The 18968-nt window shown below is 39.2% G+C and overlaps 1 protein-coding gene across 2 annotated transcripts; it reads left to right on the top strand.

Moving 5' to 3' along the window:
• Positions 1-81: 81 nt before the first annotated feature.
• On the top strand, positions 82-18686 carry cndp1 (carnosine dipeptidase 1). 2 transcript variants are annotated; one of them, XM_062537669.1, is made up of 12 exons: positions 82-190; positions 11870-11974; positions 13026-13169; positions 15167-15329; positions 15717-15805; positions 16365-16562; positions 16787-16871; positions 17066-17226; positions 17373-17537; positions 17655-17796; positions 17900-18047; positions 18218-18686. In XM_062537669.1, the coding sequence occupies exons 1-12, from the start codon at positions 104-106 to the stop codon at positions 18282-18284; spliced, it is 1554 nt and encodes a 517-aa protein (XP_062393653.1). In that variant the 5' UTR covers positions 82-103; the 3' UTR covers positions 18285-18686. The 2 variants fall into 2 exon arrangements, with proteins under 2 accessions (XP_062393653.1, XP_062393654.1); XM_062537670.1 differs by lacking the exon at positions 82-190 and adding an exon at positions 10934-11752.
• Positions 18687-18968: the final 282 nt, after the last annotated feature.

Genomic DNA, 18968 nt, shown 5'->3' with positions numbered 1-18968 from the left:
CCTTCAAGGCCACACTGCCCAGTTTATAGCAATGTTTCACAAGTGGGTTAGCGAACCGACTGGGTGACATATTAACTTGACCTGCTGGCCTCCGCTGGACTGGATGGGACTCGGGGAGTCACTGTGCCATCAAATGTCACTGGAGGCCATTGACTGCATCCTGCCTGTGAGGGCGCGTTCTGCAGAAATGGTATGTGGCCTACGGCCATGCTCTAAGTTCTCCCAAATATAGTGAGAGTGATTTGATTAAGACTTACACCATTTATTTTACCATAATTGTTACAAAACAATTATGTTTTCTTTATTGGGCTGTTTTTGCCTTGTTTTCTATGAAGGACAGGGAAGACTGGCAGGAAGTAGGAGAGAGAGGGACTATGGTGGGACCAGGAAATGACTGCGAGTGGGAATCCTGCCAAGGTCCTGAGAGATTGTGCAAAGGAAAGTGATTTCTTTATGTTCTTATGTCATGTCATATTTAAAAGGAGGTCACTAAGAATAGTTAGACCTACTGAATTTGCCTTGTTCTCTGCGTGCAATCACTATCACACACTACTTACTAAAAGTTAGGATATGACCTTCATTTGAAATGTAATGTTTCAGTAGGCCTACAGAAAGTACTGAAACATTGAAGTGTTGGACATGCGCATTCAAAAGTTTAGAGAAGATCAGTTCACCTTTATAGTGGATTTAGGTTCATCCTGAATATTTCACCTAAAAGTCGAATATTCCTGACTGTTTGTCTATGGGTGCCTTCATGTTTCCATGTATGGTCAAGGGAGGCATCTGTTCAAATCATTATGCCATCTTGTCACCATGATTGGTCATCAGTACCAGGAAGCACATTGATTAGGGTATGGATATCTTCTGATACAGCTACTCATAAATTATAATCCTCTGTCATAATGTCATATAGCTTACTAGGTTCATTAGAATCATTGTGTGTCTAGTTTGAGATGTAATACACTAGAAAGTCTTGGACATCTTCTTGAGAAATGCCTTTCCCTAGTGCACAAAACCTCGTCTTGATTGAACTCTCTTCTCTCTTGAAGTCTTCTTCTCTTCACTTCACCTCTTCTCGGTGACAAGGGTCTGTTGCTTGTTCTAGCGAAACCAGTGAATCTGGAAACCAGGCTAGACGTCTGAGTCTTTACCAGTCGGATAAACAGAGATGACAGCTTTCTCCCTTCACTACAGATATAAATGATAGTAAAGACAATAGATAATGCTCTGTGGGGAGGGGGATGATCAGTGGGGATCCCTTAAACATTATCGGGGGATCAGTGGGGATCCCTTAAACATTATCAGAGGATGAGGTTGTGGCAGCAGCATATAAGCATAAGTGCCTTTGGGAGCTAATAGTAATTTTGCTGGTATGTGTAATTGACCCACTACCTTGATGGTTGATGCTTCATCGCCATGTGTCTTTGGAGAAGAATGTGTAGCGGCTTGTCTTTTACTAGACAGCTAGCACTGTCTGGACATCTTGGCTGAAGATGTGGAGTCTGTGAAAGTGAAGGATTCAGGTAGACCTACTAATAGGACTTTTGCTGGCATGATCGGCCGACTACATTGGTGGTTGAAGGAAACATTGGTGTATTGTCAGGTGCCAAACTATTATCTCAGTGAAATGTAAATGAAGAGATACTGTATATTGGGTGGGGCCTGCCTATCAGACATGCACATGCACACACATACATGTAATGCTTCATCGCGATGTAATGTGTTTATTAGGAGAGGAATGCAGCTTGTCTTTTACCAGAAAACTAGCACTGTCTGGACATTTTGGCTGAAGATGTGGAGTCTGCGAAAGTGACGGATTCAGGTAGACCTATACATACATTTTAGAATTTCCAACATTCCTAAATGAACGAGACAGCAAGTTACATAAATTTATTTTACAGGATTGCAAAGATTATATTTAAATACAACCATGAATGCTAAGATGCAAAGTGTGTATCATATTCCCCATCCATTGGACAGTAATAATTAATGTTAAGTGTACATGAAAGACAATGAAATGAACACCGTTTATAGACAGAACAATGAATAAAGACTATTAGATTAATCTAAAATGTTATTGACATCATCAACAAGGCCCACCAATCAAAAGGACCATAATGTATTCCGACCACATCACAGAAAAGAGACCGTATGAGAAACCATGGTGTAGTTACTTGTTCTTTCCGAGCCAGACATTGTTACAGAAAGATTTTCTGGTTCAATCCGGATGAAAGTGTTTTCTGAACCAGGGATTTGCAGGCACATTTTACTGTGGCAGAATGTTGCGAGATCTTTCTCGCCTTTTCCCCAGAGATCAAATTATATAAATGTGATATTAGTTGTTTTCTTCACCTTGGATATCAACTCAAGTCACAAAGGTATGAGCTGATGAGAAGGACCAACAACCAAAACTACCTTTGAAATAGCCACAGACAGCTTCTCTCACCTAGACAACTGGAGTAAATAAGAGTATTAGCCATCTTGGATCTTCTGTTATTTGACATTTGTCCTAAAGCAAATCATCAACTTACAATAGGCTTCTGACCAAGGGCCCTTGGCCTTTTCAGCTACAACACAGCTGAGACATGTAAACATTGAGCTGTATGACAAGTAAAGAAACTTGATTGCACTGACTGGAGCAGTGGCATGCCAAGGTTACAGAACAGAAGGAGGACAGATTCTCTCAGCTGACATTTTGTCTGCATTTTCTTCTGAACATTTGCAAATTAAACCATGCAACAATAGTGACCTGCATATGACCTGTTATTCCTCAGTTATGTGTCACAAATAAAACAGTCGTGCACTGGGACCTATCCAGTGACCCAGGCATGCGTCATGCTAACAAAGAAGTTAAGTAAACGTTGCCGTCAACGCTTGCCAGACACTGCCAGTGAGCTTTGCTCTGTTAACAGGGATGTGGTGGAGGCTGAATGCAAGTAAACACAGTTCATCCACCTCAGAAATGTCAGAAATAGAGTTAATTGCAGGTTATTGCAGGTTCAATTGTAGATGTTGACATTCAACAGCCACACTCTGTTATCCACATTCACAAAATGTACACTCATCATCAGGAATCATTTGATATCATTGGTTATACACGTTGGACAATAACCTCCAAATGACCCTGATGAAGGCGTAAGCCGAAACGTTGGGAATAAAAAATCTTTAAGTTTTGAGTGTGCCACAACACTTTTGTTTATATTTAACCTTTACCGCCGTGAGTACCTCACAAGGTGTGCGTTCATTCAAACGAGGACAATAACCTCCACCATCTTCAAACATGTTCTGAATGCCTTTTTAAAAATCTGATAACATATGGCCTAGTCCACCTTACGATCACATAATTCATAGTTCACCCACCTCTTATTTAAACACTACCTCTGTCTGTTAAACATGCTAAGTTTTGGGTGGTGGCTACCCCATGCATAAACAATAAGGCATTTGCATGCGTGTTCAAAATTATACTTGTGGTGCATGTGGACGGCTGAAAATTGGTATCCACAATACCATAGTACTTAGCGATATGAGCTGAACGTTTGGCTTATTTTAATAATATTTACAGAATGTTTACAGAAATTTTGAAAGTCACAATGGGCCTGGAAGCGGGCCCACTAGTCAAGTCAAGTTTATTTATATAGTGCATTTCATACACAGAGGTCATTAATGTGCTTTACATAAACAAAAAACAAACAGTAATAGCAGATAAAAGCATAGATGCATGGGCAAAAATGAATAATAATAATAATAATAAAAAATATCAAAGTAAAAAATAAAAAATCAATCATAAATCATAAATCAAGGTAAAATAAAGAACAGAGAACAGAAAAGACTTAAAGGAATAGTTCTCATTCAAGACTTAAAGGAATATGACCTCATTTCCAACTTTGCCGAGGTGATATAGATCGGTCACTCGATGTACATCATCAGACTGGCGCCAGTGGGAATTGGCGCCAGTGGGAACTGGCGACTACTACTGTGTTGCATCATCAACTGGTCTCTTTTACACTCACATCTGTCACTTTTACTTTAGTCAGCATCTTACTACTGTATGGTGCAATACTACTGACTGAAGTGTGGTGAAATGACTGGAATAAAACTGGTCCTTATATGCTCAGCTGAAGTGTAACTGCTTTGACCTGGCTGACCTGAGCTGACATAGCTGTTGAGTGAAGCATCTGTGGTGCTGCTGTTCTTTCTGACCTAGTTTTGAGCTGTACACAGCATGCAAAAGTGGCAGTTGATGCTCATCACCCACGGTGGTGGTTGGTTTCCCTTTCCAGCATGAGCACCGGTGTCTCTTTTTTGGGGTCATTCTCAACCCTGTTTTCTGTCCTCTGCGGTTTTCTTTTTGTGATGTCTAAGTTCTCCGACTATGTGCTGAGGTTTATGATGATGTGTTGTATTATGATTTGTGTTGCTGATTAAATCTAAACGTAGCCTAACTAAATCCCCACAACTATTTCATCCAACACTTGGATGTTAGAAAAGTGAAATGGCTCCAACACAAAGCACCTTGAGGGCGTTCCTGAAAGGTCAACTGAAAATGTCAATCATGTAGGCATTATGGAAATAACATCTTTACCTTTCCACATCCTCTAGCTTTGTGTGTGTGTGTTTTTTCCCCATCTTGTTCAGAACCTCTATTAAGCTGATGGGATATTTTTCTGTGGGAACATGACTTTTTCAAAGACAAAAGAATCCATTTAAGGCGAGACACTACAGGTGAATAGGGGAAAAATTTAAACTTAAAGATATCTTCATGAAACTTTACCAGTTGAATACTCACATAAATAGGAGAAACAAATGTATTGCAAGTTTTCTTTAATGTAATGTTTAAATATGCTAATTAGGCTATATCTCATTAAATATGCGCTAATTTGCATATATTTTGATGCGAAGGATCTGACCATTGGAAAAAGCCAGGTGGAAAATTATTTTTTTGTTGTGTTCATATATCAAATAAAAAAACATTTACAGAGGGGATTATGAATATCTTCTTTTGTTTTCCAGTAATTCAGAAAATACTGCCACTTGGCTTAAAAAGTGGATTTTCGCCCTATTTTTAGGCATAAAAAGTCATGTAAATCATGCCAAGAATGCTATATCAACAAATCCCTCTGTAAATATCTTCCAAATATAGTTAGGAATAAGACTGGAAAGTTTGGTGTATGTAGGTACTGCAGAAGTGGAGATCCTTTGCATGGCGTGTGGGGAAAAACTCGTTTTGAGAAAACAGCCTTGAAACACAGCCAATGAAATGCGTTCTCAGCTTAGACTCGTCTTTGAACTTTCGCGATTGGTTGCTAGTACAAAGGAAATGCCCATATTTGGATAGCATAGCGTCTTGTAGGAGACACAGGGCTTTCCAACGGTATCAGACACGATATGATTTGGATCACGTTCACGGTAGTACATAACACTTTACAATGGGAACTTTTGGTAAAATTAGGAGAAATATATAGGCGCGAGTAGACAAAATGTCATGAAATAAACACTTAAATGTGCAAATCGGACTTTGTTGTTGTAGTAGGGTGGTAGAATACATGCTAAGGTAGCAAACTAGCACAAAATCTCGAAATTGACTGATGCTAAAAAAAACGATGTTTTCACCTGCCGTGTCTAAGTGTTATGGTCCTTGTCATTGGTTGCTGGGATCTGGTGAAATGTTTTGCTACGATGCAACTTGATATCAATGTTTGTGCGACAAGACAACTAATACTAATGACCACATTTCAAGTTGAAACTTTCCCCCCTAGGTAGCAAATTTCAAATGAGCATTACCTTCTCTTTTAACTGATCTAGCAAAAAACAAGAAGAAAAAAAAAATCAAGACCAGACCATTCTTGATTTTGAGCTATAAAAACTGATACAGCACATCTGCAAAGGACAGGAAAACTAAGACAATGAGGCTGACTTGGCCAGAGAGAGGGAGAGAGAGAGAGAGAGAGAGAGACAGGCGACATGTCTGCAGGATAAGGCTCAGGGCAAAGGTATGCAGGCCAGTTTGAGATTTGTGTTGCTCAGCACACTGGCTGAATACCTGGCTCTCAACCAATATGTGGATCCAAATGAAGTTCACTGACTTTGACCATGCAATCCTGCACCGCTGCAAAAAGCTTCGTGCAGGAGCTCACACTCTGTGTGGCAGCGTGTCTAACATGATGGGCTCAGATGCCATGGCTGATGTTGAAAGAACACTTGTGCTCGTAACTCCACTGTTGATCAAAACATTATTTGACGGAAAGTGCTGCAACAATAATGTCTGAGGTTTTTACATAGGGAGTTCCTATGAATTTCAGTACCAAGCTGTAAAACCCCCGTCTACATCGGTGTTCATGTCAGCAACAACCCACAGGAAATTTCGTTGAGTCTTTTTTTTTTTTTTTTTCTATTTTTTTTACTGAAAGGAACTCTGAACTGGTCGTTCTACTTGCCTGTACCTCTGCTATTCAGCACGCATCATTGATAGGGTTGAATGCCCTCACACTTCCAGTTTTTCTTCGGCCAACTCTTGCTGTATCTTAAAGCAAGTTCTAATATGGTGTGTCACAGGCTCCTTTTTTTATTCTACTGCAGTGATTTCAGGGTTTTTAGGAAAAACATCTTTACCTTAAGAGGACTCTGCTGTTCTATTGGTTGTTGTTGATACAATCATAGTGAAACTGCATATTTAATAATAATAATAATACATCTACTTTTTATAGCGCTTTTGAAGACACTGAAAGACACTTAACAGTTTTCACATACTGTAGGTACATAACAAACCCACAAGGCAAATGGGCAAGGTTACAAACAAAGAAAAAACACATAGATACATGGACAAAGCAGAGGACAAACACTAGAGAGGTGAGCAACGGAAAGAGACAAGCTGGGGACATCAATTGACAAGAAAAGCCCAGTTTGAAGCGTTGAGTGTCAGGGCCTCTTTGAGGGATGGTAGGACGTTTGACTGTTTGTCTGTTTGACTGGAGCTTGGTCCTGATGGTCTTGAGTGTGTTTGAGTCAACCAACTTGAGGTGGTGGGTGGCGGGTGGGAGTGTGGCAGGTTGAGGAGGTCGGAGAGGTATGGAGGGGCAAGGTTACTGAGTGCTGCTTTGTATGCGAGAATTATTTTGAAGATGATCCTGTATTTGACTGGAAGCCAGTGGAGGTTGTGGAGGACAGGGGTGACGTGGTCGTGACGGCGGGTGAGAAGGCGTGCAGCTGAGTTCTGGACGTATTTAGGTTTACTGATAATTTTATGAGGTGGCTCATGGAGAATGCAGTAGCAATAATCCAGTCCAGAGGTTGTGAGAGCATGGATGAGTGTTTCAGCTACGGTGAAGGACAGTGAGGGGCAGAGGTGTGCAATGTTGTGGAAGTGAAAGTAGTTTTGGTGACGTAGTTGACGGTTGTGGTAAAAGGAGAAGATGGTGTCAGAGATTATTCCCGGGTTGCGATGTGGATGAAGGAGGAGGAGGATCAGCCTTCTGATACTACAAATGACTATACTCTACTGTAACTGACCCGAGGCAGATGGGTTGGGCCCTTGAGTCGTGGATCTGTCTGAGGTTTCTTCCTATATGTATCTCCAATTCTAGGGAGTTTTTCCTCGCCCCTGTTACTCATGGGCTCTCTTTGAATGTGTAATGCACCATGAGACATGTGTGATGTTTTGGCGTTCTATAAGTAAAATTAAATTGAAATTGAATTGAAATTGAGACACACACTGGAGCCATTGAGAAGGTCTTGCCATGGCAGGTCAGGGAGAAAATATTTAAAAACCCCTCTCTACCAATGTTCATGCCAGCAACAACCCACAGGAAGAGAATTATTTTGAAGATGATCCTGTATTTGACTGGAAGCCAGTGGAGGTTGTGGAGGACAGGGGTGACGTGGTCGTGGCGGCGGGTGAGAAGGCGTGCAGCTGAGTTCTGGACGTATTTAAGTTTACTGATAATTTTATGAGGTGGCCCATGGAGAATGCGGTTGCAATAATCCAGTCCAGAGGTTGTGAGAGCATGGACGAGTGTTTCAGCTACGGTGAAGGACAGTGAGGGGCAGAGGTGTGCAATGTTGTGGAAGTGAAAGTAGTTTTGGTGACGTAGTTGACGGTTGTGGTAAAAGGAGAAGATGGTGTCAGAGATTATTCCCGGTTGCGGATGTGGATGGAGGAGGAGAGACACACTGGAGCTATTGAGAAGGTCGTGGTAGGTCAGGGAGAAAATATTTAAAAAAAAACCCTCTACCAATGTTCATGCCAGCAACAACCCACAGGACATTTTGTTCATGTTTAAATCATTTCAGGACTTCACAGCATTTCACAACAGCAGATGCATGTTGAATCATTTGGACCTGCTGACATATAGTGAGTAATATGACATTCCTCACAATGGGAAGCACTGTAAGCTTGGAAAATCGCCAATGGAAATGAGGCCATGGCTAGGATATTCTTGGTTGGTACAGTATGTAGGGCCCTAACTGAGGTTATAAGGCTTACAATTCTTAGATATAGCACACTGAAACAAAACCATCAATCTGAAAGTGTCTGACTGACAGACAGACAGAGTTGATATAGTTGTTTATAACAATGTATCTCAGCCTCAAGAACAAGGGCGGATTTTGTTTACACCTTCATAGACTTAGTGTGTCTGTTGTGCAAATTTCAGTAAATGTGGTGCATTTTGTAAACAGGGTGCTAAAATTAAATGTGTATCAGTTTATCTGTTTAAAGTCCAACTTGTGCCTGCAAAAAATAAGGGATTAGCCGCTGAGTCAATGGTGCCGTTGCCAAAAGATTTAAAGGGACATGGCAAAGGAACTGCTACTACAAAATATGATGCCATACAGTGTTGGAAAGTGCAGATGCTGAGACTAAATGCCCTAAGTCTGTTTATTAGTATTTTTTTAATTTACAATTTCACTGAGAGCACAGGTGTAACCTACATACCCACTTAAAAAGCATTACCATCTAAAATAGGCGAGGATGACTATTAACATTTGGGGTTGATCAGTACAGCTAACTACTATCACCGTATGTCCACTACACAGCTAGACTACACTACAGACTGGGAGCACCTGATTTGAGTTTTATAACAAGCATTAGTATTTCTAACATATACAGATTAGGTCAATGACTCTTAAAAGGACATATCTAACATGTTTTGTAATACAATACTAGTCATTAATGTTTTTATGAAGTGATGAGTTGTGGCTAAATTGGATTAAATCAGTTAAGATGTCATGCTTGACAGACAAAATAACTATTTCTAATGTCCTGACATCAGGTGAGACCAATCATTAGCCTTTCACATCCTCGCGCCAACATTCTCTTTGGTGGTATAGACACTTACCAACTTCTATCACTTACCCATCTGCTGCATATTGTATGGTCTGTGACAGAACTGGAATATTTTTTAGTGATATTACAAATGCGTATCATTTGTGGAGTAGTACACAGCTCCATCTTGTGGTGATAAAGGATTCAACAGAATGGTAAAAAGTTGAGGGCATTTACCTCTTTTCTTTCATCTGTATAAGAAATTATACAGATGAAAGAAAAGAGGTAAATTGACATACAGTAGACAACGTACTATAAAACATGAACACATGTGCCACACAAGTTCCTGAAACACAGGCTAGTCTAGAGGCCACCAGAAACCCGCTGGTCAGGCATTCTCACTAGGCCCTTTTAATTTGATAGTATTCTACTGGCCTTAAACTATATAGATAGCTTTATTGGGCTGCTGACTGCTGGTGATAAAACACCCTGTGTTAATGAGTAACCACCAAACTGACCCACTTCTGCTTATTCTGCTCGGTCGTCTTCGGCTTGGCCAAGAAAAGGCATTTGGCAAGGTGTCAAACAAACACTACCATTGTTGTCCACATGACTTACTGCAGATTCTCCTGGAGGTTCGATTGTAATTGATTGCATTGAGTGCCTTTTGTGTCCATGAGATACTGTGGCAAGCATCCAAACGTCGTGAATTCACTGCTGCCTGTGCTTCAGCATCAACCTGGGAATGACCTGCATGTAGTTTTTTTGTCTGTGTGATATCCAATTGTGAAGCAATAAGAATGTTTATTGATACCTGCATGCCTCATATCCACTCCATGTTGGGTATGTGCTTGGCTACTCTTTGCACTTTGTCTGTTGGCCATAGAAAAATTGTAAATGGCATTTTTCATAACCTGTGGAGAAAGTTGTGGTGAAGTGTTAATCGATGTTATGTCATGAAAGACTCTGTGCTGTGTTTAACAGGATTCTTCCATGCCTGGTAATTAATCCTACACCCATGTACCCCCCATGGAAATTGTCCTCAATGGAAAAATTCCCAGTCCTCTTTGAATTACTTGCCTCCAAGGCACAAAGAACATTGTTACCTTCAGTACAGACCATTTGTGCTTTCACTGCACTGACAGTTTAACAATGTCTTACTGTCAAGCAAAGGCCAAGTTGATTACATTGAAGCATGTGGAGTCCAACTGAGAGACAGAGGGGACTCTAAAGAACAGGAAGTATTTTTGCTCGTTTGAAAAGACACATAATGGTTCAACAACCCCGTCAGACTAATGGTATTAACGAGGCTACTGTTTTCATGATAAGTACTTTCTTGCATTTATATTGCGCTCAGTGTTTTTCAACAAGGTGAGTGAAACTAAAGCAGAGATGAAACAATCACTCTGTCATCACAATCATCATGGCAGCAGTCTAAAAGCCAATTGCCTGTTGACGTTATTGCCATCAATAGTGTCACCAGATCTGGAGATGTTTATTTATCCTACCTACCTGTACCAGAGCAGAAAATTGATACAACGGGCCCATACATTTATCAAATGGAGTTTGGGAATACGGCCTATCCACAGTATCCAACAAATAACTGTCGATTGCGCATGACGCAAATACCTGCTGAACGTAGGCCTTTAGACATATTATGCCAGGGGCGCAACTTCATTACCAAGTGGGCCGGGTAGGAAAACCTGTCTTTGTGGGCCACCCAAATTATGGCGTTGTCAAAATTGACTAGCCTAACTAACTGTGGTTACGACATGCGTTTATGATTGTCCAGCTACATTTAATGTTCAGTCAAATACATTCACAAACACTGCGGGACATGCAATGCAGCAATAGGCTCTCAAAACAATTCCAGACATAATATGCAGAGCAGATCCAGATTACTTTTTCATATGCTCATATACTGTATTGTAATGCCTCAATCAGGTAAATAACCATCACACGCATTTTTTGTTTTTGTTAAAGAGCCTCGGTAAAAGGCAATGTCCAGGCTAGAGGATAGCGTTCTCCAAGGGCTAGGCTACTCCTTTGACTTGTAGCCTATGCCACTTAAAAGTAAATTCCTTCATAACGAAATGCATTGCAAAGTAAACAGGTTTATTGCTTGGTGTTGATACCAATGTTAACAATAGGCTCCACTGGAACTGGCGGTTTTCATCATCAAATGTGTGTTTCGCTGGTTGAATGGCCCTGTATTATGCAAAAACTAACAATCTGCTTTCCACAGCAGAAACTTGACCTGTGGCATGTTTGACCATGTCGAAACGCAGCGTGCGTTTATTGTTCGCGTGCACTGTTGTTTCTATCCAGGAGAAAATTGAGTGTGGCAGCTTAGTTGGCTGATTTTCAAGAACCTTTCATTAAGTGGTGATGACCCTCCAGGAGGTCTTCTGGGTCCACAACTTGAAGTAGCCTAGGCTATATAACACGCGCCAATGTGAGAGCACCAGCTCGGCCAAACTTTACCCAAACAAGGTCAGACCGCTTGCTTTGCCATTACTAAACGTCTGCTTTATTGCAAGTGTATTAAGAGTAATCAAAGCCTATCGTATATTTATGGTCATCTTTATCACTGTTTTTTCTTTTCAACAGATGTTTGCCGTTACTTTACTCGCGGTAATACCTGCAATAATAAACGCTCATCCATTTGATGAACTACACCAATATGTGGATGATCATGTGGAGGATTATGTAGAGGTAAGTTTTTTTCCACAACAATAAATTGAATAGGCTGGAAAGGTCTAATTTAGAGACTTGTTTTTCATTTGAAATATTTTTGCTCTAGAGGTTATCCTGTAGCCTTGCTCCATAAGTTGAGTTGTAATTTGGATGATCATTTATCCGTTTTAAAATACCAGAGAGGGATTGGTAAATTGTATGTTCCCCCTCCATTGCGTTGGGCTTGTTTTGACTCTTGCAGAGATGCTCTTAATGCATATAATTGATTTCTTTGTTCTTCAGTCAATGTTTAGTCATTGATTAGAAACCATACCCATTGCTAAATTAAGTGTTCAGCAAAAACTGAGTTGTTACTGAGCTGTTTTTCCAATGCATCTGGTATTTTTTTGCGCAGTCCTGACAAAAAGTGAAGCAATCAACGTGTCTCAGACTGAGCCATACATATTTCAGACTTTTAACTTAAAACTGCTTCAGGAGCACTGAAAGGATGAGTGAAATCTGATTGGATGTTAATCTCAAATATCACCAACTTTGTAGCAGAATCTACCACACCTTTAATTCCCTATCATTCATATCCACTCGATAGCGGTTCCAAAAATAAAACTGCTGGACCAATTTAAATACTGAAAATTTTCTGTTAAGAATTTTAGTTTGAATTTTTCCACCTGACAACCACCACCCCATATAACACACTTTAGTTCAGTGTTATCCATAATAGTCAGGAAATCCACCTGGACCACTTAAAAAGGTTTCTAAAGACTCATCTGTTTACCTGTTATTTAACAAATTAATTCTCCTTAAAGAGCCACAGTTTGTGCATGTTTATGGTATTGTTACCATTCGGTTTAATTTGAGTCTATTATATTGGTATTTGTTTTTACCTATAAGACTTTACTTTAAACGGTTTAACTGTTGATTTAATGTTTATTGATTTCATTAGTCACTATTGACAAAATGCTTAGAACTGTGAGCATAAACATTGTGGGTTTTTTTATCAGCTATTTGAGTGGAAGCTTTATAACAAAGGGTATGCTTCTAAAACGATACTGTATGCTCTCTGTTGCAACAGGCTTTGAGGCAGTGGGTGGCGGTGGAGAGTGACTCCAGTGATGTCACCAAGAGGCCAGACCTACACCACATGATGGACGTGACTGCTGAGAAGCTAAAAGGCATGGGGGCGGGGGTGGAAATGGTGGACATTGGAACACAAGAGGTCAGATGATAAATGCTGCACGCCACACCATTCTGTTGCAGTGTTTGAGTTTGAGAGAAGGGTGATTCTATAATTTAGGGTACACTGCATGTCCACTGATGTTAAATATACTTATACAATCAAATTTCTTCAAACAAATCACATTTTGTTTGTATACTTGCTTCATGAAATAACATCACATAGACAGTATGTGAAATATATTCTTCATTTTGCTTAAAATGTGTCATTATAGCCCTAAATGTACAGTTTTGTCCATGTCCGATTTCAATGTGAGAAAGTTGAGGGTCCAAAAACATCCATTAAAACCATTGAAATAAATACATTATTTGTGCAATCTTTTTCAAAAGTCTTAATATTAAAGGAAAATAATAGTTTAAAATGTAAATTATGTATTTAAATACTTAAAATAATATAATTTATTCATGTCCACAAAATGTTGGTCAACTATGTTACAAACAAAACCTCCCCCGGTAACTCAAAAATGGTTTGTCCCAAGACCATGTGACCAGCACCATGTGATGTCATTTTCCTCTGCGGTGGTCATTTCAAACACACCATGGCATGTCTCCTCTCAGTTTTTTGAATATTTGATGTAGAAAAGCATATTGTCAACGCCCGTATTATTAACCATCAACTATGTTATGTACATTATCATGACTAAAAAAGTTTTATTCATTATGATTCCATTTTGTGTTGAATTCTTCCATTAACCTGCTCTAAAAAATGACATGTGGTTAGCTAGGCTAGGTCCACCATTTCTGTTATGGGGAAGAAATATGGAAATTGTCAACTAAGTTACGGTCAACTAAGTTACGGTCAGCTCTATTTTTCAACTAAGTTGCACTGGAGCTCAACTATCTGTCAACTAAGTTACATCAGTGATCTATGGAATATTGTGATAATTAATTGTTTCTATGTCATTTATATCGACTGGACCTTTAAATATACACACATTTTATATAGATATATTATTTTACTTAACTCATTTCATATTTTGAATACAAAAAGGATGATTTTACGTCACAAGTCTTTGTGAAATTAAAGTTTTGTTAGTGTGCATTTCAATGTATTCTCTGTGGAATTATGTATATTGTTTAATAATTTAGCATTTAAAATAAGGTTTTCACCAAAAAGAACTTTGGTAATTAAATTCTGTCTCATGAATAAAATGTTGTCCATGGTTAAGAATACTGTATGTCCAGTCAACTAAGTTATAATGTCAACCGTGTGATTTTCATTGTCACCTAGGTTACACTTTGATTTTTAAAGTTAAAACAGCCAATATTGATGTTTCTTACATTTTTAAGCATTCTACTTATTTGAATAGGTTGGACTTTACTATAACATATTTTTTAATGATGAAAGATAGCTTAAATGGAGATTTATGATGAAAAATATCCTCGTCCATAAGGACGGTTATGCATGCATTGCATATTCATCTTTAAAAAAAGGTTGGTTCTAAAAATAATTTAAAATAACTATTGTATGTGTAGCAGAAATAGACTCAAGAGCCTTCTAAATTGCATTTCATTTCAAGTGCAAGACTGAATTTAATGTTTTTTGTAACACCCTGTTTGTCCGTAACATAGTTGACCAACTCTGAAGTAAAAACCTGTTTTTTATTTAAAAAACTCAAAAACAGTTAATGTTTAAGCTCTGCAGATAACAGATATGTAACACTGAATTAATATACTATATTGAGACATTTAATGTTCCACTGAGAAAGGACAGCGCTATTGTGCTTTTTTGCTGACATGGAATGTACCCTTAATTAGAGAATGACCCAGAAGTTAATAAGTGCCAATAATTAATCACTGGACTGTTTGACTTCTTATACTCTACTTGACCATTTATAGACTGTATTATCAGTAAGCTGTCAAAGCCTTATCTTATTCTTATCTTATTTGATCATAATGATAACAATCATTACACATTTGCACAAGATTGAATGAATATACAAGCATATGATGCTGATCATTTTGCCATGTTATTATCAGCTTCCTGATGGCACAACCCTCCCTCTACCGAAAGTGGTCACTGCCCAAATCGGTAACGATTCCAATAAGCACACAGTGTGCATCTATGGACATGTGGACGTTCAACCAGCTAAGAAGGAGGATGGGTGGGCCACTGATCCTTATAACCTGACTGACATCGATGGTAAGTGTGTCTTCAGGTCACTGAGACAAAATGTGACTAAAGTTTCGTTCCTTCAAACTGAAAATGTTTGGCTTATCAAATACAGCATGTGTTTCATTCTGGTTGCTTTTCAGATTTTACACACACCTAAACCAAAGCCTCTGCTGCCATCATGTGGTCTTAATGTAGTATTTGAATCTTTATCCATTATGTGATGGATTTGTAAATAGCGGAAGAGCAACAACTCCACACTACTTAGGCTTACTCATTAACAAACATGCAGATCAGGTTGCAGATATGATAACCGAATTTGTTGCTGACTCACTGATTACTGTACTATTTTACGTTCTGCACATCAAAATTAAAACATTTTAGTGACTGCTAACATTGTGTGTGTTCATCCAATAGGGAACCTTTATGGTAGAGGAGCATCTGACAATAAGGCTCCAGTCCTGGCATGGATACATGCAGTGGAGGCCTACCAGGCTCTGAATTTGGTGAGTGAAAGGAAAATCAAATAATTATTTTGATACACTATAAAATATCACAAGTCTTTTTCCAGGATGTTGCTGTCACCTAGTGCCATCCATTTGACTTGTTATTAGGGATTACAGATTGAGAAAGCTAAATCCCTCTTGAGAACCAAATTCAATTTGATCAGTAGCCTACAAATGGCTCATAATCCAGTGGATTAGGCTATTTAGCTGATACAGAAAACAGACGCTTACATAAAATACTTGAAACACTATTATCTAAACATAACCTACTATCAACAAGTTATTATCCAAACATCCAAGCTATACCATATGTATAAATCTGTTATGGCACAGAAGCCTGTGTACTAATTTTAGAGAGGGACTTCTCTATGTTATCCAGGTGCATTGATTATACTGGTAATCTCTGAAAAGTGACATTTTGTTGGTTTCATTTAGAATTCCATTGCAGGCCTGTGGCAATCTGTATCTAAGAACCTTAATGGATAAATATTCAGATTGTTCTACATAAAGTTAACTTTGAGAGGTATGTGATCTCACTTTGTGTTCACACTCATACCAGGACCTGCCAGTAAATGTCAAGTTTATCATTGAGGGGATGGAGGAGACAGGCTCCAATGGTCTGGACTCAATGATAGTGGCAAAGCGGGACACCTTCTTCTCCGATGTGGATTACATCATCATTTCAGACTGTGGTTGGCTGAGCCGGAGACCTGCGCTTACCTATGGTACCCGGGGAAACTGTTACTTCTTTGCAGAGGTAAGAATAACTGAGCTAGTTCGTAGTTATGAACTAAATATGTTAATGTGCAGCAATAGTAATAGCAGTAGGCCAAATGATGCAGCAAAATATTGACACTGACACTTATAATAATAATCATAATATAACATGTTAAATGTAGAATAACAGCCATGTGGTTGGCTGAGAGGAGTAAAAATGATTGATAGGTTTGCCTCTAACCTCTGCGTCTGCTTGCTCAACAGGTCGAGGGACCTAAGCAGGACTTACACTCTGGAGTTTACGGGGGCACTGTGATCGAACCCATGACAGACCTAATTGGCATCTTAGGTGAGTATTATTCACTTACTTACACTAACAAACATAACGTTTATATGGAAAAGTAGTTCTATCTTGGGTGTTATTTTCCTGTTCAACTTGAATTCAGACTGAACAGCTTCAACATGTTTTTTTTTTGTAGTTACATTTACACACATATTTTTCCTATAGGTCTAACATGCCAAGCATTATATTCTGCCTCTCAGATACTTTAATTAGCCCCAGTGGAAAGATCCTTGTACCTGGGATCAGAGAGGCTGTGGCTCCCTTCTCTGATGAGGAATGGAAAATGTACCAGGACATTGAGTTTGACGTGGAGACCTATAAGTCTAAGATTGGCCTCGATCAACTCATGTACAACAACAAAGTGAGTGAGACAGTGTCACTACAGACTGATGTAAACCACAGCGTCATGGAAGATTATTTGGAAAGAGCTCAACTTCAGACATTGGGTTGAACAAGTAGAAACACCGTTGTGTAGTAAATTTACATGATATTTTACAACTTTTTTAGGTGGACTTACTGGCTCATCGCTGGCGCCATCCCACCGTATCCATACACGGCATAGAGGGTGCCTTTTCTGCTTCTGGCTCAAAGACAGTCATTCCTGCAAAGGTCATCGGCAAATTCTCCATCCGACAGGTCCCTGATATGGACCCCGCTATGGTCAAAAAGCAGGTACACATGATATCAATACGGTCTGTGGCTTTTTTAGATGGTTGAAACAGAACAAAAAGTCCTGTTTAGTGTGGATGTGGATACATCACAACCATGTGATACACTCATCTGTTTTAGGTGACAGACTACTTGCACTCAGTGTTTTCCAAACGGAAGAGTCCCAACAAGTTAACGGTTACCATGATCATTGGGGCCAAACCCTGGTTGGCAGACACCAAGCATCCTCTGTATGAGGCAGGAATCGCAGCCGTGAAGAGAGGTAACCCGTTTTAATTCATTAGTCTAAAACGGATAGTTGAGGTCCTTGATTATGATCAGATCGTAAATGTTCGTACATCTAACAGTTAGCATGCATTGCACAGTGTTTCAGGTGGAGCCAGATCTGATTCGTGAAGGAGGCACAATTCCAATTGCTCGGACCTTCCAAGACGTGACAAAGAAGAACATCATTATGCTTCCCATTGGAGGCTTTGATGACGGACTTCACTCCCAGAATGAGAAAATGAGCAGGTATTTCAATATCTTGTCACTTACTTACATAACCTCAGTCACTGGAATTGGCTATAGGCTAGTATAGCTTTTGTCGCCATCATGTAAACCATCAATTGTTGTTTGTAACCATTGATGCTTGTAATCATCAATGGTTGTGCCCTCAACTTTTGCGAATACATTTTTTACAGGTACAACTACATTGAAGGGACAAAGCTGTTCATCTCCTATCTTCATGAAGTAGCTGAAATCAAGTAAACATCTTATGTGTTGAATGAATGAAGGACAACCTGTGCTGTCTTATATTCTTAAATACTGTTGAACATTATTCGCACTAATATACGGTTGACAGTAAGATGACAGTTTTCACTAAGAGGCATCATTGTTACTGCATTATTTGTGTCAGTAGGTATCTCTAACTGATCAACGGAGCAGCATTTATCTATGTATGTTTTTTTTCCTGTTGATAATGTATACAACTGCCTCATAAATAAAGACGTTCTGAAAGACTTCCCAGATATAAGTCAAGTAAACATATTACTCAGCAATATTAGCAAATATTTTATTTTTTGTTGTTTAATGGATGTTGTTCATATGAGTCTTTATGATTACACAAGTGGTTCCCACCACAAACAGTCAACATGTCTCCGTCTGGTATTACACCCGTAATCACATTACAAAATGTTTTTAAGAGGATTTGCTGTTTGGATTGTGTGCCATGTACTGCACTAACAAATAAAGGTGCAACAGCCGCTCTCCCCTTGAAATAACCATTTACCAACAGATTATGCCTGGGCAACTTTGCAGTATGAGGTAATTTTCTGTCCTACAACTAATTAAAATAGTGCATAATGAATTAAAGTCTTAAGCAGGAGCCGGTATGAATCCTTCTTTCAATGTATGCAGATTTTCAGTACATAATGTTGTCGTAAAATATTATAA

This window comes from Sardina pilchardus, chromosome 6 (genome assembly GCF_963854185.1).
Source record: "Sardina pilchardus chromosome 6, fSarPil1.1, whole genome shotgun sequence".
NCBI lineage: Eukaryota > Metazoa > Chordata > Actinopteri > Clupeiformes > Clupeidae > Sardina > Sardina pilchardus.
The sequence above is the reverse complement of the archived record's forward strand: the minus strand, read 5'-3'. Positions and strand labels throughout refer to the sequence as shown.